Source organism: Natator depressus, chromosome 3, assembly GCF_965152275.1.
Source record: "Natator depressus isolate rNatDep1 chromosome 3, rNatDep2.hap1, whole genome shotgun sequence".
Lineage (NCBI taxonomy): Eukaryota > Metazoa > Chordata > Testudines > Cheloniidae > Natator > Natator depressus.
In genome coordinates, this window is record NC_134236.1 from 9,399,476 (window position 1) to 9,426,667 (window position 27,192).

General features: G+C 42.7%; 1 protein-coding gene across 3 annotated transcripts in view; it reads right to left on the reverse strand.

Annotated features, from left to right (window-relative positions):
- The window catches only part of ELP3 (elongator acetyltransferase complex subunit 3), a 150,192-nt gene that overhangs the window by 9,944 nt on the left and 113,056 nt on the right, over nucleotides 1-27,192 (reverse strand). For 2 of the 3 annotated variants that reach the window (XM_074947395.1, XM_074947396.1), the window contains exon 14: nucleotides 21,508-21,589. The exons of the other annotated variant lie outside the window; for it this stretch is intronic. In XM_074947395.1, the coding sequence (XP_074803496.1) occupies nucleotides 21,508-21,589 (82 nt within the window). The remainder of the gene's footprint in view (nucleotides 1-21,507; nucleotides 21,590-27,192) is intronic. 3 annotated transcript variants of the gene reach the window in all.

Here is a 27,192-nt window from a genome sequence, read left to right on the forward strand (position 1 = left end):
TGTGCCCCTTTGGAAAAATTACAGGGTGTCTAACCAAGGAGTTAAATAAAAATAGGTACACTGTGAAAAACAAGAATGTGCGTCTTTACACCAATGGGGAAAGCTTGAAAGTAAATGCAGGTAAATTGGAATCCCTGGCAACAGAAGCCAAGCTTAACATAATATGCATTACTGAAACATGGTGGAAAAATAGATGAATGGAACACTAACAACTGCCTAAAAATTATACAGGAAGAAAAGGTCATAGACACAGGGGAATAGCACTATACATGAAAGTTTCCGTAGTATCTAATGAAAAATTTCATAATGAAAAGGACCATATAGGAGAATCTATATGGATACAAATCCCAAGTCATGAGAATACAAATAAACTAACAGGGTTATATTACCATCCTCCTGGTCAAGAAAAGGATAGTGAGTGCACAGTGCCAAGAGAAATCAAAGCGGCAACTAACGAAACAATACACAGTTCCAACTACTCACAGATAACTTGGTTATATATCACAATGGGACACTTAGTGTGTCTACAATACATTTTTACAAGATACGTCTGGTGTAAAGATCTTGGTGATGTGACTCTTCTCTTTACTACTCACTGCTGCACATATAAATCTACAACACAGTTTCCACCCAGCCAGCTGATGGGCCTTTTTCATATAATATTAGGGTTGGAAGGGACCTCAGGAGGTCATCTAGTCCAACCCCCTGCTCAAAGCAGGACCAATCCCCAACTAAATCATCCCAGCCAGGGCTTTGTCAAGCCTGATCTTAAAAACCTCTAAGGAAGGAGATTCCACCACCTCCCTACGTAACGCATTCCAGTGCTTCACCACCCTCCTAGTGAAGCTAGGTGAAGCTACCCAGATAAAGCCCAACATTCCCATCGCTCCAAACAATGCATCTATATTCTGATGAAGAGGATAGACATAGTCCAGAATCATCCATCAATAATGGGGTAAGAGTCTCACACACACTGGATTGAGGAGATTTTTTAAAAATGAACACAGTTAATTGGGGTTTTTAAAGTAGCAAACATAAAAATTTCCTTGAAAGTGCTTGAATTATTCACAAGACTTGGCTTTAAACCAAGCCCTGCTCCGCGTGGCTGAAAAATCCTGCCTCAGGTTTCCTTGGAGAGTTTAGACTGAAGCACCTGTATTAACCCAGAGACCATAGTTGCTCTGAACAGCACAGTCCATAAAACCAAACGCCCTGCGCAACACGGTTGGAACACTAACTGGGAATGAAAACACTGATGCTGAAAATCTCCACCAGGCATGGCATGTGGCAGCCTGCCTGTTAAACACAGATCAGTGTAAGCATATCACCGCTGTGATCCCATCTCTACACTACATTGAATAAGGAGTTACATTTAAGGTCCTTAATGGAATGGGACTGGGATCTCTCACTGCTTGCCCTGGGCTCATCAGGAATGTCACCTATGCTAGAAGAGAGAGGACTTGTAGAGAAAGGGGACAGAATTTTCTTGTCAGGTGACCTGTGACTACATAATTCTATCCTATCTTAGTGTTTTCTGGAGTATCCATCAGTTTAGTACTTTCATCTAAGTGCTTCCAGGTAAATTACGTCTACTTGGCAAGGTCCCTAGTGAATTTAATGGGGTCTTCAGTTGTTCTCCCACAGGAAGTCAGAATGATCATGACTCTCAGTGAACTCAGGACAAATGTAAGATCCAACTTTTTATCCCAGCATTTCTATAGTAAAAACCAACCAATTTATTTGAGCATAAGCTTGCGTGAGCTACAGCTCACTTCATCGGATGCATAAAGTGGAAAGTACAGTGATGAGATTTTATATATACACACAGACCATGAAAAAAACCATGAAAAAATATACACTGTAAGGAGAGTGATCACTTAAGATGAGCTATTACCAGCAGGAGAGTGGGGTGGGGGGAGAGAAAACCTTTTGAAGTGATAATCAAGGTGGGCCATTTCCAGGAGTTAACAAGAACATCGGGGGGGGGGGGGGGGGTGAATAGTTTCACTTAGTATAGGTTTCAGAGTAACAGCCGTGTTAGTCCGTATTCGCAAAAAGAAAAGGAGTACTTGTGGCACCTTAGAGACTAACCAATTTATTTGAGCATGAGCTTTCGTGAGCTACAGCTCACTTCATCGGATGCATACTGTGGAAACTGCAGAAGACATTATATACACAGAGACCATGAAACAATACCTCCTCCCACCCCACTCTCCTGCTGGTAATAGCTTATCTAAAATGATCATCAAGTTGGGCCATTTCCAGCACAAATCCAGGTTTTCTCACCCTCCGCCCCTCCCCCCCCCGCACACAAACTCACTCTCCTGCTGGTAATAGCTTATCCAAAGTGACCACTCTCCCTACAATGTGCATGACAATCAAGGTGGGCCATTTCCAGCACAAATCCAGGTTTTCTCACCCCCCCACCCCCATACACACACAAACTCACTCTCCTGCTGGTAATAGCTCATCCAAACTGACCACTCTCCCTACAATGTGCATGATAATCAAGGTGGGCCATTTCCAGCACAAATCCAGGTTTTCTCAAACCCCCCCCCCCCCCCAAACTCACTCTCCTGCTGGTAATAGCTCATCCAAACTCACCACTCTCCTTACAATGTGTATGATAATCAAGGTGGGCCATTTCCAGCACAAATCCAAGTTTAACCAGAACCTCTGGGGGGGGGGGGAGGGGGGGAGGAAAAAACAAGGCGAAATAGGCTACCTTGCATAATGACTTAGCCACTCCCACTCTCTATTTAAGCCTAAATTAATAGTATCCAATTTGCAAATGAATTCCAATTCAGCAGTTTCTCGCTGGAGTCTGGATTTGAAGTTTTTTTGTTGCAAGATAGCGACCTTCATGTCTCTGATTGCGTGACCAGAGAGATTGAAGTGTTCTCCGACTGGTTTATGAATGTTATAATTCTTGACATCTGATTTGTGTCCATTTATTCTTTTACGTAGAGACTGTCCAGTTTGACCAATGTACATGGCAGAGGGGCATTGCTGGCACATGATGGCATAGATCACATTGGTAGATGTGCAGGTGAACGAGCCTCTGATAGGGTGGCTGATGTGATTAGGCCCTGTGATGGTGTCCCCTGAATAGATATGTGGGCACAGTTGGCAACGGGCTTTGTTGCAAGGATAGGTTCCTGGGTTAGTGGTTCTGTTGTGTGGTATGTGGTTGCTGGTGAGTATTTGCTTCAGGTTGGGGGGCTGTCTGTAGGCAAGGACTGGCCTTTCTCCCAAGATTTGTGAGAGTGTTGGGTCATCCTTCAGGATAGGTTGTAGATCCTTAATAATGCGTTGGAGGGGTTTTAGTTGGGGGCTGAAGGTGACGGCTAGTGGCGTTCTGTTATTTTCTTTGTTAGGCCTGTCCTGTAGTAGGTGACTTCTGGGAACTCTTCTGGCTCTATCAATCTGTTTCTTCACTTCCGCAGGTGGGTATTGTAGTTGTAAGAATGCTTGATAGAAATCTTGTAGGTGTTTGTCTCTGTCTTAGGGGTTGGAGCAAATGCAGTTGTATCGCAGAGCTTGGCTGTAGACAATGGATCGTGTGGTGTGGTCAGGGTGAAAGCTGGAGGCATGTAGGTAGGAATAGCGGTCAGTAGGTTTCCGGTATAGGGTGGTGTTGATGTGACCATCGTTTATTAGCACTGTAGTGTCCAGGAAGTGGATCTCTTGTGTGGACTGGACCAGGCTGAGGTTGATGGTGGGATGGAAATTGTTGAAATCATGGTGGAATTCCTCAAGGACTTCTTTTCCATCGGTCCAGATGATGAAGATGTCATCAATATAGCGCAAGTAGAGTAGGGGCGTTAGGGGACGAGAGCTGAGGAAGCGTTGTTCTAAATCAGCCATAAAAATGTTGGCATACTGTGGGGCCATGCGGGTACCCATAGCAGTGCCGCTGATCTGAATGTATACATTGTCCCCAAATGTAAAATAGTTATGGGTAAGGACAAAGTCACAAAGTTCAGCCACCATGTTAGCCGTGACATTATCGGGGATAGTGTTCTTGACGGCTTGTAGTTCATCTTTGTGTGGAATGTTGGGGTAGAGGGCTTCTACATCCATAGTGGCCAGGACGGTGTTATCAGGAAGATCACCGATGGATTGTAGTTTCCTCAGAAAGTCAATGGCCCACCTTGATTGTCATGCACATTGTAGGGAGAGTGGTCACTTTGGATAAGCTATTACCAGCAGGAGAGTGAGTTTGTGTGTGTGGTTTTTGGAGGGGGCTGGGGGGGTGAGAAAACCTGGATTTGTGCTGGAAATGGCTCAACTTGATGATCACTTTAGATAAGCTATTACCAGCAGGAGAGTGGGGTGGGAGGAGGTATTGTTTCATGGTCTCTGTGTATATAATGTCTTCTGCAGTTTCCACAGTATGCATCCGATGAAGTGAGCTGTAGCTCACGAAAGCTCATGCTCAAATAAATTGGTTAGTCTCTAAGGTGCCACAAGTACTCCTTTTCTTTTCACTTAGTATAATGACTCAACCACTCCCAGTCTCTATTCAAGCCTAAGTTAATTGTATCCAATTTGCAAATTAATTCCAATTCAGCAGTCTCTCCTTGGATCTGGGGTATTCTATCTGCTACCCAAGATCCATAAACCTGGAAATCCTGGACACCCCATCATCTCAGGCATTGGCACCCTGACAGCAGGATTGTCTGGCTATGTAGACTCCCTCCTCAGGCCCTACGCTACCAGCACTCCCAGCCATCTTCAAGACACCATTGACTTCCTGAGGAAACTACAATCCATCAGTGATCTTCCTGAAAACACCATCCTGGCCACTATGGATGTAGAAGCCCTCTACACCAACATTCCACACAAAGATGGACTACAAGCCATCAGGAACTGTATCCCCGATAATGTCACGGCAAACCTGGTGGCTGAACTTTGTGACTTTGTCCTCACCCATAACTATTTCACATTTGGGGACAATGTATACCTTCAAATCAGCGGCACTGCTATGGGTACCCGCATGTTCCCACAGTATGCCAACATTTTTATGTCTGACTTAGAACAACGCTTCCTCAGCTCTCGTCCCCTAACGCCCCTACTCTGCTTGCGCTACATTGAGCGCATCTTCATCATCTGGACCCATGGAAAAGAAGCCCTTGAGGAATTCCACCATGATTTCAACAATTTCCATCCCATCATCAACCTCAGCCTGGACCAGTCCACACAAGAGATCTACTTCCTGGACACTACAGTGCTAATAAGCGATGGTCACATAACCATCACCCTATACCGGAAACCTACTGACCGCTATTCCTACCCACATGCCTCCAGCTTTCACCCAGACCACACCACACGATCCATTGTCTACAGCCAAGCTCTATGATACAACCACATTTGCTCCCACCCCTCAGACAGAGACAAAAACCTACAAGATCTCTATCAAGCATTCTTACAACTACAGTACCCACCTACTGAAGTGAAGAAACAGATTGACAGAGCCAGAAGAGTACACAGAAGTCACCTACTACAGGACAGGCCCAACAAAGAAAATAACAGAGCCATCACCTTCAGCCCCCAACTAAAACCTCTCCAACGCATTATCAAGGATCTACAACCTATCCTGAAGGACGACCCATCACTCTCACAAATTTTGGGAGACAGGCCAGTCCTTGCCTACAGACAGCCCCCCAACCTGAAGCAAATACTCACCAGCAACCACACACCACACAACAGAACCACTAACCCAGGAACCTATCCTTGCAACAAAGCCCGTTGCCAACTGTGCCCACATATCTATTCAGGTGACACCATCGTAGGGCCTAATCACATCAGCCACAGTATCAGAGGCTCATTCACCCGCACATCTACCAATGTGATCTATGCCATCATGTGCCAGCAATGCCCCTCTGCCATGTACATTGGTCAAACTGGACAGTCTCTACGTAAAAGAATAAATGGACACAAATCAGATGTCAAGAATTATAACATTCATAAACCAGTCAGAGAACACTTCAATCTCTCTGGTCACTCGATTTCTGATCTCAAAGTGACTATCCTTCAACAAAAAAACTTCGAAAACAGACTCCAACGAGAGACTGCTGAATTGGAATTAATTTGCAAATTGGATACAATTAACTTAGGCTTGAATAGGGACTGGGAGTGGTTGAGTCATTATACTAAGTGAAACTATTCCTCTCCCCCCCCCCCCCCCCCCCCGTTCCTCAGATGTTCTTGTTAACTCCTAAAAAGAAAAGGAGTACTTGTGGCACCTTAGAGACTAACCAATTTATTTGAGCACAAGCTTTCGTGAGCTACAGCTCACTTCATCGGATACATACTGTGGAAAATACAGAAGATCCACAGTATGCAGCCGATGAAGTGAGCTGTGGCTCACGAAAGCTTATGCTCAAATAAATTGGTTAGTCTCTAAGGTGCCACAAGTACTCCTTTTCTTTTTGCGAATACAGACTAACACGGCTGTTACTCTGAAACTTAATATTTTAAAATTTCTTTTAAGCCATAGGGGATCTTTTGGGTCACACGATTGGTAAAGTAAAATCAGCAAACACAGCAGTGTCTTTCAAGAGTTTTGCTGTTACCTAAAGAAAACAATATGAGATTTGATACCCCTCCATCTTACCTTCAGCAAGATCTCTGAGAAGAAACTTTACTGAGTTCAGAAAAACCAATTTCAACGAAATACCGTTCAAAACCATGGTATTTAATGCAGTACTTCAGATCAAAATAAAGCATAAATTTAACAGTGAACTCTTGGCAATTTCCCCAAAACTATGTTATGTAACTATGTGTAATTCCAAAATTCTTGTTTGGGACTAGCCTTTACTTATGCAAGTAATGTTATTGGAGTCAATGAAGTCACCAGAACTATTTCAATGAGCAAGATTTGGAAGATCTGACCCTAAAAACACATCAGTATTGGGAACATGGATCATTGATCTGCTATGGCTATTCCTATTTAGTCCTGTATCCTGTCTCTGGCAGTGGCTAGTACCAGATGCTTCAGAGAATTTTGGTTTTTATTATGAAAGTATTGCCAAAAAAAAATCTAGTTTGTTCCCATTCAGCAAGATAAAACTAACCAGCCTCATTTCATTGTGCCTGTCTACTTCAAATAGCCACAGTTGGTCAGGATCAAGTGGTGTAAATAACTAGTGGATTAAACAGGGAAGGCTCTCAAGCCAAACTCAGAATCTCTGAGAGATGCAGTCATGAAGTTTCCTGCCCTAACATAGCTCTGCATGATTTCCAACTCTTTGTGCTTTGCCACATGACACATGGAAGCAGCTACAAATGCATGCACATCAGTTACAGAACTCTAACTGACAGTTTCAATTTGACCCCAAGAGACCATCTTGCCAAACACAGCAAAAGGAAACATGAGGGAACAGCCACCTTGACACTGTTGTCTTGGGTACTGAAAACTAATCTAAAAATATGTCCTACTGGCAAGATGATTGATTAAATAAAATTGCAGCATGAGCTGTGAACACACTGATGGGATTGTCTGGTTTGGAACTTACACTTTTCACAATGTTGTGGTTGTTTTGGTTTTTTTATGGAAAATGCAAGTGTGACATAAAAGATTCTCAATCACTAACATCCAATTACAAAGAAGAGTAAACAACTGAAAAACCATAGAGAGGATCTGAAATAGTGCTAACAAAATCAAAAGAATCTGTCTTTTTGGCAATGTGGGACTTTAAAATTCATTGAAAAAAATCAGAAAGCTTCGAAGTTATTTAAGTAAAGTTCTTAAATTAAGAAAAGAATTGGTTAGTAGTCCCTAAACTAATAGTTAAATTGTCAAACAATTTTTTAATATACACATTTTGGGTAAAAATTTCAAAAGCACCTAACTCACTTAGGAGCCTCGTATCCTACATAACTTAGGGCGGGCACTTTTGAAAATGGGACTCAGATGCTTTTAAAAATGTTACCTTTACCGTACAGTTTTATCATTCTTGATTTTCAAAAGACTATCTAATGGGAACGCAGATTCATTCAGTTCAATGTTGAATCAGAGACCCCGCTGAGAAGTACCAATATAATGGAAGTTTCCACAGAAAGCCACAAAAGTCCCATCCACTGACAGAGGCAATAAGCGTGAATGGTATTTCTAAAAAATGCTTCGAAAATGCCTCTATTTTAACGTAGCTAGTTTTGGTATTAGAACTGAGAACTGGATATGTTCTTTAATATTTTAATTTATATTAATTGTGTGGTGATTAAAGGCACCATATTACCAGCACTGGAGATGAAACCTTCCATCTACAGAACAGGTACAGCACGGGGAGCTTTCCCACAATGCCCCTGGCCAATATGCCTAAATCCACCTTCTGAAAGGACTAAATCCAGGCCTAAGGGTATGTCTTCACTACCCACTGGATTGGCGGGCAGCAATCGATCCAACGGGGATCAATTTATCGTGTCTAGTCTAGACGCGATAAATCGACCCCCAAACGCTCTCCCGTCAACTCCTGTACTCCAGCACCGCGAGAGGCGCAGGCAGAGTCGACGGGGTAGCGGCAGCAGTCAACTCACCACGGTGAAGACACCACGATAAGTCTATCTAAGTACGTCGACTTCAGCTATGTTATTCATGTAGCTGAAGTTGCATAACTTAGATTGATCCCCCCGACAGTGTAGACCAGGGCTAAGAGGGTAATGCAGTCTCCATGACCTCTTGGACTCTGAGCTGAGGCAACCAACAAGAGACTACCTCAAATACCAAAGTAGTAGTAAATGGGTTATGAAGTCCCACTGCAAACTAAGGGGTATAACAGTATATTCTTATTCCTCTCCCGTAACATTATGGGATCTCTGTGTGTTGGTAAAACTACACAGCTAATAATGAACACTTGCATAGGCTTTTGCATGTAAGCAGTTCATCATTCTTGGGTTTTCGAATCGCTACATCAACAAGGCAAATAAACCCAAAAGACCAGAATTGTAATCAATGGCATGGGCAGGGATCAATGAAGTAAAAACTCATGATAGAATTAATGAGCTAATTCTGCAGCAATCAATTTTTGGAGAATCATTAGCACAAAGTAGATGCACTCATTAGGTTTGCTCATTTGCCATTTAAAAATCAGCTCAGAACCACCATGGAGCTTCCAGATGGTGAGATTTCATCCCATTCATCTCTTAGTGTGGTGGCAATATTTCATTAATGAGTACACAGCCCCGCCCATCTCCAGCTGGCAGAAGCAACTTTGGGGGGAGGGGAGCAACCACAGCAAACTGGGGTCTTAGTGTTGACAATGCCAGAGGATAGTTAACCTTTGACCCTAAATCAAGTTCACAGTGCTTTCTCAGTTCAAAATCAAACACTGAATTTTTTCAATTTAAACAGTTGTCTTTCATAATTTAACAAAAGGTTATGTCCTACAGGCATTAGAAAATCCAAGAAGAGAACAGTGCCGCAGCATTTCTGCTACAGTACTAATGCCTGTATTTCTCAGGCTGAAGGTTTAAGAGATTTTAGATCTATGATCAACATGATGTCCTTAGGTTTCTTTTCTGCTTGGTGGATAAAGCATCCACCCTCCGGCATGATATTACTGAGAATCTGGGGATTTAAGCTGAAACAAAGAAGCCTTGGAATTCAAGCTTTGTTTTCCTCTACATAAATTAAGAGAGTTTAGTGATGATGAAAAGAACAGACTGACAATCTTGGAGACTGAACTCCACTGTCCATTAAACAAGTATGGCACATGCAGCAGTGCTGAATATACCCTGCCCCTCCAAACCCTGCCTCAATACTGACCAAGAGGCATCACCATCAGTGGGTAGGTCAGTCACTATGCCCATTCAATATTTAGCCTTTTCTTGTGAGACTGCCATCTTGTTCACTAGGAACTACTGTGAGATCACCAATTCACTGTTATCAACATTATTTATTCATATTGGAGGAGGAGTCAGAGGCCCCAATTATAGTGCTAGGCTCTGTATGAACATAGAACAAAAAGACAGACCATGCTTTTAGGATCTTATCTTCTAAGTAATATAGGCCACCAAATCATTAGTAGTGATTTTTGGTCTTTAATAATCTGGTACTAAATTTGAATTAGCAACAGAGGTAGAAAGGGTCTGTATCCATTATGAAGCCCTGGGCCGTCCAGTCCTGTACAACAAGAAAAACACACTTAAAAGAGTCCTACAGCACCTACTGAAAGCTATTACTTCATGGGTCATCAATAGTCAGCAGCAAAAACAGTTAATCTGGAAATACTACTACAGATTAACCAGAATTGGGGATAATGAAGCACCTCCCCCTGCCCTACAATCTTTCCCACTCTTTCTGTTTTATTTGCAGTCTGTTGAATTCCGTGTTTCACATCTAACAGTCTTTCTGTCTGGATGCAGCTTCTAGCAGAGCCAGTTAAAGCCATAGGTGGAGAGGCTTGTTTTGAGAGAAACACTTATTTTTATTTCTGTACTTCACAGAGGCCTCAAAAAGGACTCCACTGTGTCAGGTGATTTACACACACAAAGCTGAGGAGAGGCAGAAGAGAGTTTATACTATATACCCCTCACCTACTTCACAAAGGGATTTCTGAGGCTTAATGTTGAACAAAGAATGCTGAGATCAGCAGTTACACGGGCCATGTCCACACTAAATGTTATTATTCCTCAATTCTTCTGCTTCTCAACTTCTCTGATGAACTGCCTAATGAAATAGGTCAGCAACACTTGACATCATTAGTTTCTAATCCCTACTCATCCAGAAGTCCACCCCTCCTTTCCTCCATCTTCAGCCTCTGTGTGCTCAGGTGTATAACATTCCAGGCCTGTGGCCATGTTAATTTTCTACTTGGCAGAACACAAATAGAAATGTGGTCTGGGGGAAAACTGATCATCTTGCTGCACTGTTAATTAGTTCATAGCACAGAGCAGTAGGGCACCCCAGTCCCCAAACCACTGAGAAAAGACTTCTGTTTCACTGAAATGAGGAAATCTATATTTAAGTCTCACTGCAGGGACACATGAAACAACTCCTTCAACAGGCTACCTGTACTGGTGTGATTTAATAGATGTGGGTGTGGTTGCAGAGCTCTCCAGCCTCTGCATCAGTGATAGTGTTTTAAAAGGCTGTCAAAGATGGGGTGCTAGGGAATGCAGCACCTGCACTTTAAAGGGAAAGGGAACATGCTCGTTAAAGGGCCTCACAGCACATGTGATTTTAATAGATGGACACTTGTGATAGTTGAATTTTATCTCTTCTCTGCATTCCTCGCAGAACAGTCTACTTCTGCACAGAGACAAAGCATAATGAATCCTGTCTGCATGACAGATGCCTTTCTACTCTTTTGACGTGAGGAGTAAAGACAGACATAACAGCGATTATTTCAGGGTAGAGATTTCCTCTATGCAAAAAAGGATTTTCTCTGAAAATTTTAATTTTAGGGTTGCTGTCTGAAAAACCAACCAGTCGTCTTAGAACCATTACATGTATTATTTTGTACATGTAGTTCTGGAAGTTTGAGATGTAATTAGGGCTGTCGATTAATCGCAGTTAACTCAGCAATTAACTCAAAAAATTAACTGCAATTAAAAAATGTATCCTGATTAATTACACTGGTAAACAGAATACCAATTGAGATTTATTAAGAATTTTTGGACTTTTTTTACTTTTTCAAACATATTGATTTCTATTACAACACAGAATACAGAGTGTACAGTGCTCACTTTATTATTTTTATTACAAATATTTGCACTGTAAAAATGATAAAAAGAAATAGCATTTTTCAATTCACCTCATACAAGTACTGTAGTCCAATCTCTATCGTGAAAGTGTAACTTACAAATGTAGATTTTTTTTTGGTTACATAACTGCACTCGAAAACAAAACAATGTAAAACTTTAGAGCCTACAAGTCCACTCAGTTCTCCTTCTTGTTCAGCCAATTGCTAAGACAAACAAGTTTGTTTACATTTATGGGAGATACTGCTGCCTGCTTCTTATTTACAATGTCACCTGAAAGTGAGAACAGGCATTCGCATGGCACGTTTGTAGCCAGCATTGCAAGGTATTTACGTGCCAGATAATCTAAACATTCATATGCCCCTTCATGCCTCCATTCCAGATGACATGCGTCCATGCCGATGATGTTCGTTAAAAAATAGTGTGTTAATTAAATTTCAGAGTAGCAGTCGTGTTAGTCTGTATTCGCAAAAAGAAAAGGAGTACTAGTGGCACCTTAGAGACTAACCAATTTATTTGAGCATAAGCTTTCGTGAGCTACAGCTCAGTTCATCGGATGCATTCAGTGGAACATCCGATGAAGTGAGCTGTAGCTCACGAAAGCTTATACTCAAATAAATTTGTTAGTCTCTAAGGTGCCACAAGTACTCCTTTTCTTTTTGCGGATACAGACTAACACGGCTACTACTCTGAAACCTGTCACTGGTCACAGTTACTATAAATGGCAATAATCATTAACTGAATGGTGACATTATCAAAACAATCCAGCTTCTGGTTAGAAGAAAGATCAAGGGATCCTGCTCTATGAATTTGTTTATCCACTTCAAGAAAAGAGTCGTATGCTTTTTTCATTTAGGGGAGTAAATTCATATTTGTAAATTTCATGAGCTGATATCACAGCACAACTCAATTTTAGTAATAGTATTGTGATCCTTTTTGCTTCTAGGAAAGTCACTGGAAGTTAAGAACTATTGTGGAAAATGAAAAATAGAATCAACCTTCAAAAAGGAGGAAAAAATTAATACGTCACCCAAGCATTAGATATTTCAACTTGCATACAAGAAGACTTACAGCTAAATTCAGCAAATGCAAGATACAAACACACTCATACATACTGAGGATTTGCACTTCCAATATAAAGACTTTAACCTATGGACATCAGATATACAACAAATTTAGGTTGGTTTTTAGGGTTGTTTTGTTTTGTTTTAATGAAAGTAAAAGAAATACACACACACACACACACACACACACACACACGGTAAGGCTGCAACTAAAATCAACAAACCACAAGGAGAAAACACACAGCATAATTTCAAATGTTCATGAAACAGACATTTTAGATCAAACCTCCCAAGAGCTCTGAATAATGGATTAATGCCTCAGGGGTCTACCATTCAGCTACCTAAGCCTGCATACTAATATACTACCTCGCATCAGAAAAGCAGAATGGCATCACTCATGCAGAAAATTACCTTAAATGAGCAATGGCTTCATGATAAACAAGTCATTCACATTTTACTTAGCTCTGATACAGGATGTGGGGGTCGGGACAGCAGGGGGGAGGGGGGAGAAGAGCATCTCCTCCTTATTGTTATGGATAGGCAGCACAATGGCTCTAAACAATGACCTTGCAAGCTGAGACAAAGCCACCCTGTTTTTAAAATGTGAATACTTAATGCTGTCCAGTTTGGCCAAGCATTTAACACAAGGCAGCACCTGAGTGAGGTCTCTCACAATCACTAACACACCAAGAGGAAAGCTTGTTGTATCCACACTGTAGGATTACCCACGGAATAGAGAAGTGTATTATCCAGTTTGTGAAACCAGAATTAGTCATGCCACTCAACCCTCCCCCGACTCCTGTCTGTGCCCCTCCTTTCATGCATGCTTCCTACACCCAGGATGTCATCCCTGACATGGTTTGCAAAATCTCTCATCCTCTCTTCCTTCAAATCCTTCCTTAAAAAACACACTCCCCCTTCACAGTCAAATTACATCCTGTTCTCCCTCCACCCCTACCCTCAAATGAAGTGACAGAAAGAGACAAAAAGGGAAAAAAAAATTAACCTAGGAACTGCAAGGTAGATGATATACATCATAACTCACACCAGACACTTACTTCAGTTGCATTCCCTGCCCCAGCCTTTGTTTGCTAGTCAGTGCCTACTACATTTTGGGCACTATAGAAATAAGTAATAATAATAAATGGTAACTGTTAAGCCATGATGCAACTCCTGACTCCACCGGTTAAACCCAGCTTGACTGGAAAAAAAAATACTGTAGAATTTCCAATAAAAAACCTGCCAAATTAACATTTTAATTACAACAGAGAGAACAAAATAGTTTAGGGGAGGAGATGTTTGGTGAGAAACTCAGACAGTTTGTGCTCCATGGAAAATTCTAACATACGCTGAAGATGTACAAGATGTGATGGAATTCAGATATCCAGTATAAGTTACTAAAGGATATAATAGGGAACCCTGATACTTGCTTAGTCAGTAAATATTTCAGCTCTCTGCCAAGTGATAATTCTCTCTACTGCAACACTCATCTTGGTAACAGCTCACAGGAACTGGGTGTGCAGCAGAAGCCCCAGGTTTAGTGACTGGTGAGATGGGAGAGGGAGCAACAGTGTTTCTTGTTGAATAAAGAGCAATGATCAATAGGTCATAACTAGTTCTTGGTGGAAAAATGGCTGCTAAAAGGTGGTGGGAAGGTGGTGGTGTTGAGGTGTGGGAAGATGGTGAGTTGTATGTTAGGAAAAAACTGGAATTGGATGGTGTCAGGGTTCCTTCCTCACTCTGAACTCTGGGGTACAGATGCGGGGACCCGCATGAAAGACCCCCCTAAGCTTATTCTTACCAGCTTAGGTTAAAACTTCCCCAAGGCACAGATTCCTTTCTTGCTTTGGGATCGCTGCCACCACCAAGTGATTTAACAAACCATCAGGGAAAGGACCACTTGGAGTCCTATTCCCACAAAATATTCCCCCAAGCCTACACCCCCCTTCCTGGGGAATGCTTGAGCATATATCCTCACCAATTGGTTACAAAGGGACTACAGACCCGAACCCCTGGGTCTTAGAACAATAGAAAAATCAGTCAGGTTCTTAAAAAGAAGGATTTTATTTAAAGAAAAAAAGGTAAAAGAATCACTTCTGTAAACTTAGGTTGGTAGTTAACCTTACAGAGTAGCAGAAAATTCAAAGAGCACAGAGGAACCCCCTCTAGCCTTAGTTTTAAAGTTACAACAAAACAGGGGTAAACCTCCCTCTAGCAAAGGGAAAATTCACAAGTTGGGAAAACAAAGATAAACTAATACGCCTTACCTGGCTGTTACTTACAAGTCTGACATATGAGAGACTTGTTTAGAAAAATTAGTCCCAAGAGTGAACGGCCACAGAAACAAAGAACCCAAAACAAAACCTCTCCCCCGCACCAGATCTGAAAGTATCTTTTGTCCCTATTGGTTCCTTTGGTCAGGTGCCAACCAGGTTACTTGAGCTTCTTAACCCCTTACAGGTAAGGAGGAATTTAGGCTACCGCTATGGGTATGACAGATGGTGTTATATTCAGGCTCTAAAGATCACAAAGACTTGCACTCCCAAACCTTGAAAATAAGAAGATTTAAGCTTTTATCTCCCCCCCTCTTTTTTTAAGATGGTGATCATAATGTGAGAACATAATAGGAACATGGATGGTCAAGAAGGATATTTCACCGGAAAGAGCGCAAAATGCGTCTTTCCTTTTAATCAGGAGACCACAATCCTAAAAACCAACTCAGAACAATGGGCAGCAGGCATGAGATTTCAGCTGTTACACGTTAGAAAAAGAGTTTGCTTCATGCTAGTTAGGCATGCTAACGCTCAGGAGCATAATGGATTATAATCCACATCTAATTTGATTTCCCCCAAAGGGCTGGTGGGTGCTATGCACGCTACTGGGGTAACCCTTCAGCATTTGAGACCCTGGTGCAATGATCTAATCTCTGGTTTGATCACTATCCATGGGGAAAAAAGCAATACCAGAATGTGCAACTTTAAGAAAAGCTTTTTTTGCTTCCAGGGACTTTACTTCAGGAACCCCTTAGTCAAATGGCCCTAAATTGGGATCACAGACTTTACCCTAAATCTCCATGAGGCACATCAAATTTCAAGGCAACCTGATTACCTGTACAGATTTTAGAGCACTTAGAACAGTCAAGCTTTATTCAGAAAGCTGATTTTAACCTTGAAAGCTATCATTCTCTGTTATAATACATATGCAGTCAGCCCTACAGCTAAGAACACCCATTGTAATTAGGAAGAAATGAACATCAGAAAAAACTTCCTAATAGTGAGATCTATTAGACAACGGAATAGTCTCTGAAGCCAAATGGTAGCATTCCCATCACTGAGTGTCATTTAAAAATGGTATTGGACAAAGCTGAGTATTGGAAGATACATCATAGTAAACAGTCCTGTCTCTAGTACTTAGGGGAATGAACTATTTGACCAATAGGCTTCTTCCTTCTCTGAAGAACACTTTTTAAGATCTCCTGGTATCCTGTTCTGGTATCCTGTCTTGGCCTGGCATTATTAAAGGAAGTTTTCCAACTCCTAACAACATTTAAAAATTGCAGGCATCCATTATAATCTCTCTGTGCAGCTGCAGTGATCATGGTTGTCAACTGTGCCTCCAGAATAAATTAACCCGAGTCATGGGGAAGGGAGCTGGACAATACAAAGGACTGGTTCATTTTCAAAGCACAGTTCAATAATAACTGAAAATAGCAGTGGTCTGTGTGAAACAGTCAGATCTACACTAGAATCTTTTCCCAGTATAGTAATGTTGGGTAGAGACGTGATTTTTTTTTTTCTCTGCAACATTTTTATACCAGCAAGTGCTCTACTGTAGATGCAGTTATACTGCTGCCATTAGAGATGTTTTTGCCAGTACATCTTATTTCGCATGGGGAACTAGTAAACTGTGCTGGGAAAGCTGCAAACCGTCAAACCTTTTCTAGTGTAGACTCTGGCCCAAACTGCTGTAAGCTAGACCATTTGCTTTAGTGGTTTGTCTTTTCAGCCCTCTAAAGTCGTGATTAGTAGGACATGGTGGAAGAGAGGGAGGGCTGAGGAAATGAGAGACAATAGGGGTTCACAGTGGGGAGAGAGGAGAGGTGGTGTAGGCGATGGCCTAATTACTTTAGCTAAAAGGTTAGAATTCTACATTCTCTGTCTCAAACACAGTCTTTTCCAGGCACCAAGTATCATCTCTGACCCTGGACCAGAATCTAAGTCTAATTAATGGGATTCACTGGCACCAACAATTAATACCAGGTCCCTCTCAGTAAAGTTGCCTCAAGGACGTAAAGAATCTCTTTCTTCCCATAATTTGACTATTCTCCAGCCCTCACAATTATATTGGTTTGGGCTGTGAAAGAGCTTCTCAAGTGGTGATTCCTCTGTGCTCAAGAGCATAACTCTGAGAAGAAGACAGTAGGCACAGTGATTGTTAATGAAATGGTTCATTCCAATATTAACGTTACTAATTTAGGCAGTAGCCAAGCAAACTGAATTACACTCCTCGAGGAATAGCCATGCTAATTGAAAGAAAAGGAGTACTTGTGGCACGTTAGAGACTAACAAATTTATCTGAGCATAAGCTTTCGTGAGCTACAGCTCACTTCATCGGATGCATTCAGTGTTTTCCAGGGTGCAGAATTCAATGCTGTGCAGTGTGTCACACAAGGAAAGAATACTAAAGAATCTGCAAAGAACAGATGCCTTCCCGCTGTTACCTGGGAAATGTTATCGAGTGAAGTTAAGTTCTCCTGTTGGGTTTTATCTTAAATCAAAATGCAGCCGGAATTCACTTCGGCACTAGAGAAGATTAACCCTATGTTACTGATTTTAAAAATCTATTTTGAAACAGGTCCAGGTACACACAACACAGCTGCAAAATTATCTACCATCTCACTGCAGTGTTAGGCTGCCAGCATGTGTGACAAAAGAGAAGCTTTCAGCGGTAAGCTGCCTCTGAAAATGTTTCTCAGCAGGTCTGTCTGGTTAGTGGTATAGTTTTTGTTTGTTTGTTTGTTTTCCAAATGCTTTGCTTCATTGGTTCCCCAAACTTTCTTGTCCTACCCCGATTGAGCAATGACACATTTCCAGGATTCTTCTCCTTTCCCCTCCCTGTGGTTTTACATTTTGTCTTGGGCTTTTCTTTCAACTCCTTCTTTTGAAGAGACGCATTTTTCTGCTTTTAAGAAAGAGATAAAGCAAGTCTTCAAGGATTCAGAGTGTTTGTAGTAGGATATGGAACCATTCATCCCTAGGTTACTGGTTCAAATCCAGCTCAGAGTTGGTAGTGACTGATAGTCACTACCATCTGATGACTGCTCAGTGTCCTATGTTTAATGAGTTGGGCATCTTGGTCTAACTCCTATAGGCCAGTTATCCACAGTCACAAAAACCACCATTAGAACTGGTAATAATTATAGCCCTTATCTGTAGTGTCCATGGAAGGTACAAGGATTGAATGGCCCATGAAGACTAGCCTGCTTCCACTCCTGGAAGTGATCCTTCTGGAACAAGGCAGAGGCACAACATCAAGAAAGGGCAACTAACACTACCATTACCTCTGCTGTAATAGAGTACTCAGAGCTTCTCTAAAGTGAATATGGTGCATTTTACCAGCACTAAATTCAGCTATAAGGAACAAAATGCAGCGGTGGGGGGAAGGGGGAAAGTGAACTGGGCTACATATCAGGAAAAAGTACCATGACACACTCAATGGTGGTCTAAAATACATCACGCATTAAAACTTCAGTGTGCAATTAGCCTTCTGGTTAGTACAAAGTAAAACAGAATTTGGATGATCTCTCCCTCATGGTCCATATTAGATGCTAATTCACAGACTGGTTCAGAGACTGCCAGCTCCCAGGGTGCACTAAAGAGAGTCCCAGGACTACATTCTGAAGCGGAGTCTCGCTGGTCAGGAGCGAGGTGCTTTGTTAAGGCTCTCTGGGGATCTGCCTGCCCTGCTGTTCCATCATTTTTAGAAATACCAAATTGACTCATTATTTATAGGGGGACAAAAAATCTCCAAATAAATGCATCAAAATAGCGAGATGCTGAAGAATTGACTCCCTGATGTTTGAATACCTGTTACTGATGGTCTTCAATAAAAGGCAACTAACAAGAGACACTTGGGATGAGCCAAGGATAAACCCTTTCCAAAGTGCAATCCATAACTAATACCGTGGTTTAATTATGGTTTGCAGTACTGAAGTTCTTAAAGAGCTTTGCCTTTGAAAATTTAATAACCAGGTGTAACTTGGGATTGATCCTGTACTACCTAAGGCAAGGTTTCAATACATACAGTGATGGGGAGTGGGTGGTAGGGGAGAGAAGAGGAGTTTGGGGCTAAGGTATGGGGGAGGAAGTAGGGACTAGGAAACTGGGAGGGGTTGGAAAATGTGAGGGTAGCAGAGGAAATTGGGGGTTTAGGGGTGGGGGGCCTGTCAACCCTGAATTCTCCCCTTCTGTGTGTGTGCTAGGATCTGGGAGAAGCCCTACCCCTCTTCAGGGGTCTAAACCCCTCTTCCTTCCCTTCCATGTGAGCTGGGGTCTGGAGTTAGTAGAATGAAGACAACACAAATTTAAACAACTATTCATTTGGATTTCAGATAAAATATACATCATTGCTGGGTGGGGAGGGGAGGCTGACCAGGGTGTGTGGGGGAGTGGCCCGGCTTGGATGAAGAGCAGATTGGGTGGACCTGTGGCATGGCTGGAGAAGCCTGGCCGAGAGGCAGGAGTCCTAACTGGGATTAGGCAGTGGGAGCGAGGGGCCCAGCTCAGTGTGCAACTTGGGCTACACACTTAATGCCATGTCTACACTATGGGGACTATAATGGCTTAGCTACGCTGATGTAACCCTATAGCATAGACGCCATCTACTCCAGTGGAGGGTTTTTTCCCCGTCATGTAGGAACACCCATATCCCCAAGCAATGGAGCTAGGGTGACAGAAGCATTCTTCCACTGATCTTGCTGCATCTACACCAGGGGTTAGGTTGGCATAGCTACTGTGCTAGAGGTGTGGATTTTTCACACCTCTGAGCACTGTAGCTATGTTGACTTAAAATTTAAGTGCAGACCAGGCCTAAGATAGCGTGTGACCTCCCAGTAAACTGAGGCCAGTGTTATGTCTACAAAGCAGCATATAGCAGGAGACAAGCAAAGAGCAACTTCTTACATATTTATGGCTTCTACAGTGCTAACTAATGGCTTAATGGAACTGGAATGGGAGGGGGACCTGAAAATGTGGGGGTGGTAGCTACATGTTGCAGGGAATGGTGGGGTGGGGCGTAGAGAAGGAGAGACACACCAGTCTCTTTCATGCTTAATGTTATTGTAACAATCATATAATAAAAATGGTCACAGACCATGAATGAGATTTCTCTCACTGGCCCTGTTAGCAACTACACATTGCTCAATAGCTTGTCTCTCTGACTAATAGAAGTTGGTCCAATAAAAGATATTACCTCACCCCCCTTGTCTCTTTAACATCCTGGGACTGGCATGGCTACAACAACACTGCATACACAAAGCATGACCATTATGCCCATTCCACTATACCAAAATGTACAGGAGGGTGATTGAGGAATCACATTACAACTGTGTGGCCTAGTGGAAAGACCACTGGACTGGGACTATTGCGAGCTCTGCCACTGGCCTGCTGGGTGACCTTGAGCAAGTCACTTCATCTCTCTGTGCTTCAGTTTCCCATCTGTAAAATGGGGATAATGATGTAAAGTTCTTTGAGATCTACTGATGAAAAGCAACACAATATAAAAGCCAGATTTTTTTTACTATTACCTAGACCCAGTAGCATATCAACTACAAACCTTGCTGAGAACAACTGTCTAAATTACCTCTAATTCATGCCAACAAACATTTCTCTTTTCTATTTAAAAAATTAGGCAATTAAATGGCAAAAAGCTCTGTTAATGCAGAATAAAGGTTACCTGATGATGCTTGTATCCTTCCAGAATGTCAACTTCAGCAAAACTCAAACCGCTGAAAGCCAGGAACTACACAATTAAGATAAATGCCCATGCAACCTTAACTATACCCTCTTTGAGCAATACCTCACTATGTCCATAACACACACGTTCTCACTTTGTCTTTTCACTATACTGGACAGGAGATACCTGCACTGAACCTATGCTGAAACACTGACCCTTTCCCTCCAAGAGAATACCACACTTGTAAAATTTAACAACCACTTCATACCCTTTTGCAATACCTTCACATGTGCACACAGGATATGACCTAAACCTACACTTTTTCTTACCGATCATTAAATCCACGGCCTGCTCTCATATCCCACCTCACTACTGACAAATACTTCTGGCAAAATGACTCCAGTGCCTGCCTACAGACACAACCTACACAATTCTGTACTGAATGAGGCAGACTGGAACCTTATGGTACATATGAGCCTCTTTCCCTTGATAACACACACATGGAGGAACTCAGACCCAGATCTCATATCATAATTGCAGCTCTTCCAAGTTGCTCCCACTTATTCCTCCACAATTCAATAGTTACATCTATCACAGTGAATGCAGTTGTACTTAATTTACCTTAATTGTACTTCCTGGTTTTCACAAGTTTGAGTTTTGCTGAATTTGACATTCTTGAAGGGCACGAGCTATCACCAGGAGATCTTAACTCTGCATTAACAAAGATTTTTACTATTTTATTTGTTTGTAGATTAAGTTTTGAAGAAGAATTAAGCAAAGATACCTGAAATGACTGCAATTTTCCATGAACCATGCTCTTCTTTGGCTATCCTTTCTGCTTCCTCCATTAGCAACATACCGAATCCCTAGAGAGCAGGAAACGAGAGGGGAAGAAAATGATAAAAACAAGGGAAGGAAAAGAATAACAGCTTGAGTACTTGAGAAGAGCTCAGCAGCAAACATTAACCTTTATAATGGTGAAACACTCAAAAGTTTCTTCAATGGAAGTTACTGATAGGTATAAACAGCAATTTTCTTTTAGAGTCTTTTCACATCTGACTGCTTCTTAGTCTCAAAGAACAACGCTAAAAACACGGATTTACTCAACTTGGTACAAGTCTCCTAGAACTAGCTGGAGAACAAACTCCTCCTCCCCTCACTGACATTTCCTCTGTGCTCAGAAGGGGAGCAGGAAGTACTGTCTAGTGATCAGAACAAAGGGCAGAAAAGGTGGGGGAGTTGCACTGTATGTAAGAGAGCAGTATGACAGCTCAGAGCTCAAGGGTGAAACTGCAGAAAAACCTGAGAGTCTCTGGATTAAGTTTAGAAGTGTGAGCAACAAAGGTGATGTCGTGGTGGGAGTCTACTATAGACCACCAGACCAGGGGGATGAGGTGGAGGAGGCGTTCTTCCGACAACTCCAAGAAGTTACTAGATCACACGCCCTGGTTCTCATGGGAGACTTCAATCACCCTGATATCTGCTGGGAGAGCAATACAGCGGTGCACAGGCAATCCAGGAAGTTTTTGGAAAATGTAGGGGACAATTTCCTGGTGCAAGTGCTGGAGGAACCAACTAGGGGCAGAGCTCTTCTTGACCTGCTGCTCACAAACCAGGAAGAATTAGTAGGGGAAGCAAAACTGGATGGGAACCTGGGAGGCAGTGACCATGAAATGGTCGAGTTCAGGATCCTAACACAAGGAAGAAAGGAGCAGCAGCAGAATACAGACCCTGGACTTCAGAAAAGCAGACTTTGACTCCCTCAGGGAACTGATGGGAAAGATCCCCTGGGAGAATAACATGAGGGGGAAAGGAGTCCAGGAGAGCTGGCTGTATTTTAAAGAATCTTTATTGAGGTTACAGGGACAAACCATCCCGATGTGTAGAAAGAATAGTAAATATGGCAGGCGACCAGCTTGGCTTAACAGTGAATTCCTTGCTGCTCTTAAATACAAAAAAGAAGCTTACAAGAAGTGGAAGATTGGACAAATGACCAGGGATGAGTATAAAAATATTGCTCGGGCTTGCAGGAGTGAAATCAGAAAGGCAAAATCACACCTGGAGTTGCAGCTAGCAAGAGATGTTAAGAGTAACAAGAAGGGTTTCTTCAGGTATGTTAGCAACAAGAAGAAAGTCAAGGAAAGTGTGGGCCCCTTACTGAATGAGGGAGGCAACCTAGTGACAGAGGATGTGGAAAAAGCTAATGTACTCAATGCTTTTTTTGCCTCTGTCTTCATGAACAATGTCAGCTCCCAGACTACTGCACTGGGCAGCACAGCATGGGGAGAAGGTGACCAGCCCTCTGTGGAGAAAGAAGTGGTTCGGGACTATTTAGAAAAGCTGGATGAGCACAAGTCCATGGGGCCGGATCATTGCATCCGAGAGTGCTAAAGGAGCTGGCGGATGTGATTGCAGAGCCATTGGCGATTGTCTTTGAAAACTCATGGCAATCGAGGGAGGTCCCAGATGACTGGAAAAAGGCTAATGTAGTGCCCATCATTAAAAAAGGGAAGAAGGAGGATCCTGGGAACTACACGCCAGTCAGCCTCACCTCAGTCCCTGGAAAAATCATGGAGCAGGTCCTCAAGGAATCAATTCTGAAGCACTTAGAGGAGAGGAAAGTGATCAGGAACAGTCAGCATGGATTCACCAACGGCAAGTCATGCCTGACTAATCTAATTGCCTTCTATGACGAGATAACTGGCTCTCTGGATGAAGGGAAAGCAGTGGACGTGTTGTTCCTTGACTTTAGCAAAGCTTTTGACACGGTCTCTCACAGTATTCTTGCCAGCAAGTTAAAGAAGTATGGGCTGGATGAATGGACTATAAGGTGGATAGAAAGCTGGCTAGATTGTCGGGCTCAACGGGTAGTGATCAATGGCTCCATGTCTAGTTGGCAGCCGGTATCAAGTGGAGTGCCCCAGGGGTCGGTCCTGGGGCAGGTTTTGTTCAATATCTTCATAAATGATCTGGAGGATGGTGTGGATTGCACCCTCAGCAAGTTTGCAGATGACACTAAACTGGGAGGAGAGGTAGATACGCTGGAGGGTAGGGATAGGATACAGAGGGACCTAGACAAATTGGAGGATTGGGCCAAAAGAAATCTGATGAGGTTCAGCAAGGACAAGTGCAGAGTCCTGCACTTAGGACAGAAGAATCCAATGCACCGCTACAGACTAGGGACCGAATGGCTTGGCAGCAGCTCTGCAGAAAAGGACCTAGGGGTTACAGTGGACGAGAAGCTGGATATGAGTCAACAGTGTGCCCTTGTTGCCAAGAAGGCCAATGGCATTTTGGGATGTATAAGTAGGGGCATTGCCAGCAGATCGAGGGACGTGATCGTTCCCCTCTATTCGACACTGGTGAGGCCTCATCTGGAGTACTGTGTCCAGTTTTGGGCCTCACACTACAAGAAGAATGTGGAAAAATTGGAAAGAGTCCAGCGGAGGGCAACAAAAATGATTAGGGGACTGGAACACATGACTTATGAGGAGAGGCTGAGGGAACTGGGGATGTTTAGTCTATGGAAGAGAAGAATGAGGGGGGATTTGATAGCTGCTTTCAACTACCTGAAAGGGGGTTCCAAAGAGGATGGCTCTAGACTGTTCTCAGTGGTAGCAGATGACAGAACAAGGAGTAATGGTCTCAAGTTGCAGTGGGGGAGATTTAGGTTGGATATTAGGAAAAACTTTTTCACTATGAGGGCGGTGAAACACTGGAATGCGTTACCTAGGGAGGTGGTGGAATCTCCTTCCCTAGAAGTTTTTAAGGTCAGGCTTGACAAAGCCCTGGCTGGGATGATTTAATTGGGGATCGGTCCTGCTTTGAGCAGGGGGTTGGACTAGATGACCTCCTGAGGTCCCTTCCAACCCTGATATTCTATGATTCTATGAATGCAAGTCAGAATGACTGGGTTCTATTCCAGTTTTTCCAACAATTCATTGATCCTGAAGTAGTCATTTAAATTACGTGCCTCACTTTACCCACTCACAAAATGGATCTATTTCAGAAATTTTTTAATGGACCCCATTACCCTATTATTTGAGTACCTGACAATCATTAATGTATTTATCCTCACAATACCCCCGTAAGGTACGGCAGTGCTGTTATGACCATTTTACAGATGGTGAACTGAGGCAAAGAGAGACTAGGTGACCTGCCCTGGATCACGTAGGAAGTCTGTGGTAGAACAGAGAATTGAACCTGGGTCTCCCACAGCCCTCGACTATTCTTCATACCTCATGTGGTACTGTGAAGCTTAATGTTGGTAAAGCATTGAGATGCTAAGATGAAAAGCATTGTAAAAGTGCACAGTAATCTCTTTAGGGCATGAACCATGCCTTCTTTTATGTTAATACACTTCCTAGCATAAAGTGGGTGCTACTGGAAGCAAATAAAATAGTGTTTCATTACAAAGGAAGAGCCCCTCCACACACAATTCTATAACATGTTTAGACTGTTCTGAAATGTCTTTGCTGCCTCTGCGTCATAGTTTGTGTATCATAGCCTGCTGCGTGGTGGGTAGAATAAAAATGAAGGGCAAAAATTAGTTCTATGTTTTTGTTTTTTTAAATAACCTTATGCAGTTCAAGAGATTTTTAGTACTGAAAACTAAAATGAAATAGTTATAATGAGAATGTGATATCTTTTGTTGCTTCTTTATTTATGGTAAGTATTTAAATGGAGCATACGTCAAAAACATTGTTACTACCCAGTATAGGAGATTTCATTTTCAAGTTTTGTTTTTGAAAAATTTACATCAGTTTACATGCTCTGGTAAGATTCTTTAGTAAAAACTATCAATCTTGCCTCATTGGTCAGTGCTGTGGAAAAATCCCTGACCCCATTTCAGATAGACCCTAAAATATATTAATATGTAGGTGGAAAGCAAATACACTTTACTTGCATTCTCACACTACTTCCTTCCAGTGACTCTCTCAGGAAAATTACATGCATCATCCCTTTGCTACCCATAACATCTTTTGGCCGATTATGGAAAGAGTGTGAATTTGATCTTGTGCTGGTAAATTTTGAGCCTTTAGATCAAGCATAAAAAAAAGACAAAAGTAATCAATTTATTCTTTGCATCAGAAAGCCTCAGAGCTGATGTTTTAAATTAACTTCCTTTTATTTAATAATCTTTTCCTGTGTAAATGCATTAGGATGCAACACTTTGTTTGACAGTGATGACCTCAGGCAGCGAGGCGGCAGCCATAAAAACAATGAACGCTTTGGCTATAGAATAATTAACATTTCAAAACCTAGGGTGGAAAAAGTGGCCATCTTAAGTAAAAAAGCAAAGGGAAAGAAAAATCAATTGAGATTTCATGGCATATGACGTGCTAATGCGCACTGTAGTAACACTTACTTTGCTAGATTCAGAGGCACTAGTGCTCAAGATGTTAAGCAGAAAGAATTCTTCCCATCCCTGAATGGTAAAGTGCCCTGGTATGTACAATCTTTGATTAGGAGGAAAATGTTAGGTTGAAGATGTTCATATTTTTTAAAAATACCTTGTATGCATTTTATGTTTTTGGACTGAATCATATACCCTTCGACTTCACTTCTTCAGCCCCACTCCTCAAACCATATCAGGCAGACAGATGAACCAAAATCTGAAAGCAATTCCTGCATCTGTGTGTTAGAGATGAATTAATCCCCTCAGTTCTCAGAGAGGGTGTAGGAACTATGGGTGTTCAGTATCTGAAGGCTGAACTAGTGTCACCATACATGAGCCTACATCAGAGGTGGGCAAACTATGGCCCGCGGGCAACATGCGGCCCATGAGACTGTCCAGCCCAGCCCTTGAGCTCCTGGCCGGGGAGGCTAGCCCCAGCCCCTCCCCTGCTGTCCCCACTCCCCCGCAGCCATGCAAGCAGCGTGGCTGGCTCCGGCCGGGCAGCGGGGCTGCAAGCTCCTGCCACTCTGAGCGGCATGGTAAGGAGGTGGGGGGGTCAGATAAGGGGCAGGGGAGTCGGGGGGGTGGGAGTCAGGGGACGGGAGGCGGTTGAATGGAGCAGTGGTTCAGGGTGGCCTGCCAGGGGCAGGGATGTGGACAGGGGTCAGTCAGGAGAGAGGGAGCAGGGGGGGTTGGATAGGGGATGGGGTCCGGGGGAGGGGGGGCAGTGGGTCTCGGGAGGGGGCAGTCAGGGGACAAGGAGCATGGACGGTTTGATGTGTCGGGCGTTCTGAGGAAGTGGGAGGGGGCGGATAGGGGGAGGGGATAGGCTGTTTGGGGAGGCACAGCCTTCCCTACCCAGCCCTCCATACAGTTTCGCAACCCCGATGTGGTCCTCGGGCTAAAAAGTTTGCCCACCCCAGCCTACATATGGATGTAGAGCAATAGAGATAAAGAGCATACCCATGTTTTCAACCATGAGACAACCATAACTGCAAGAGCTCAAATACATTAGTGAAAGCTCACTGGTGGCAGGAATTTAATCTACGAATACAAGATGGGGATCAAATT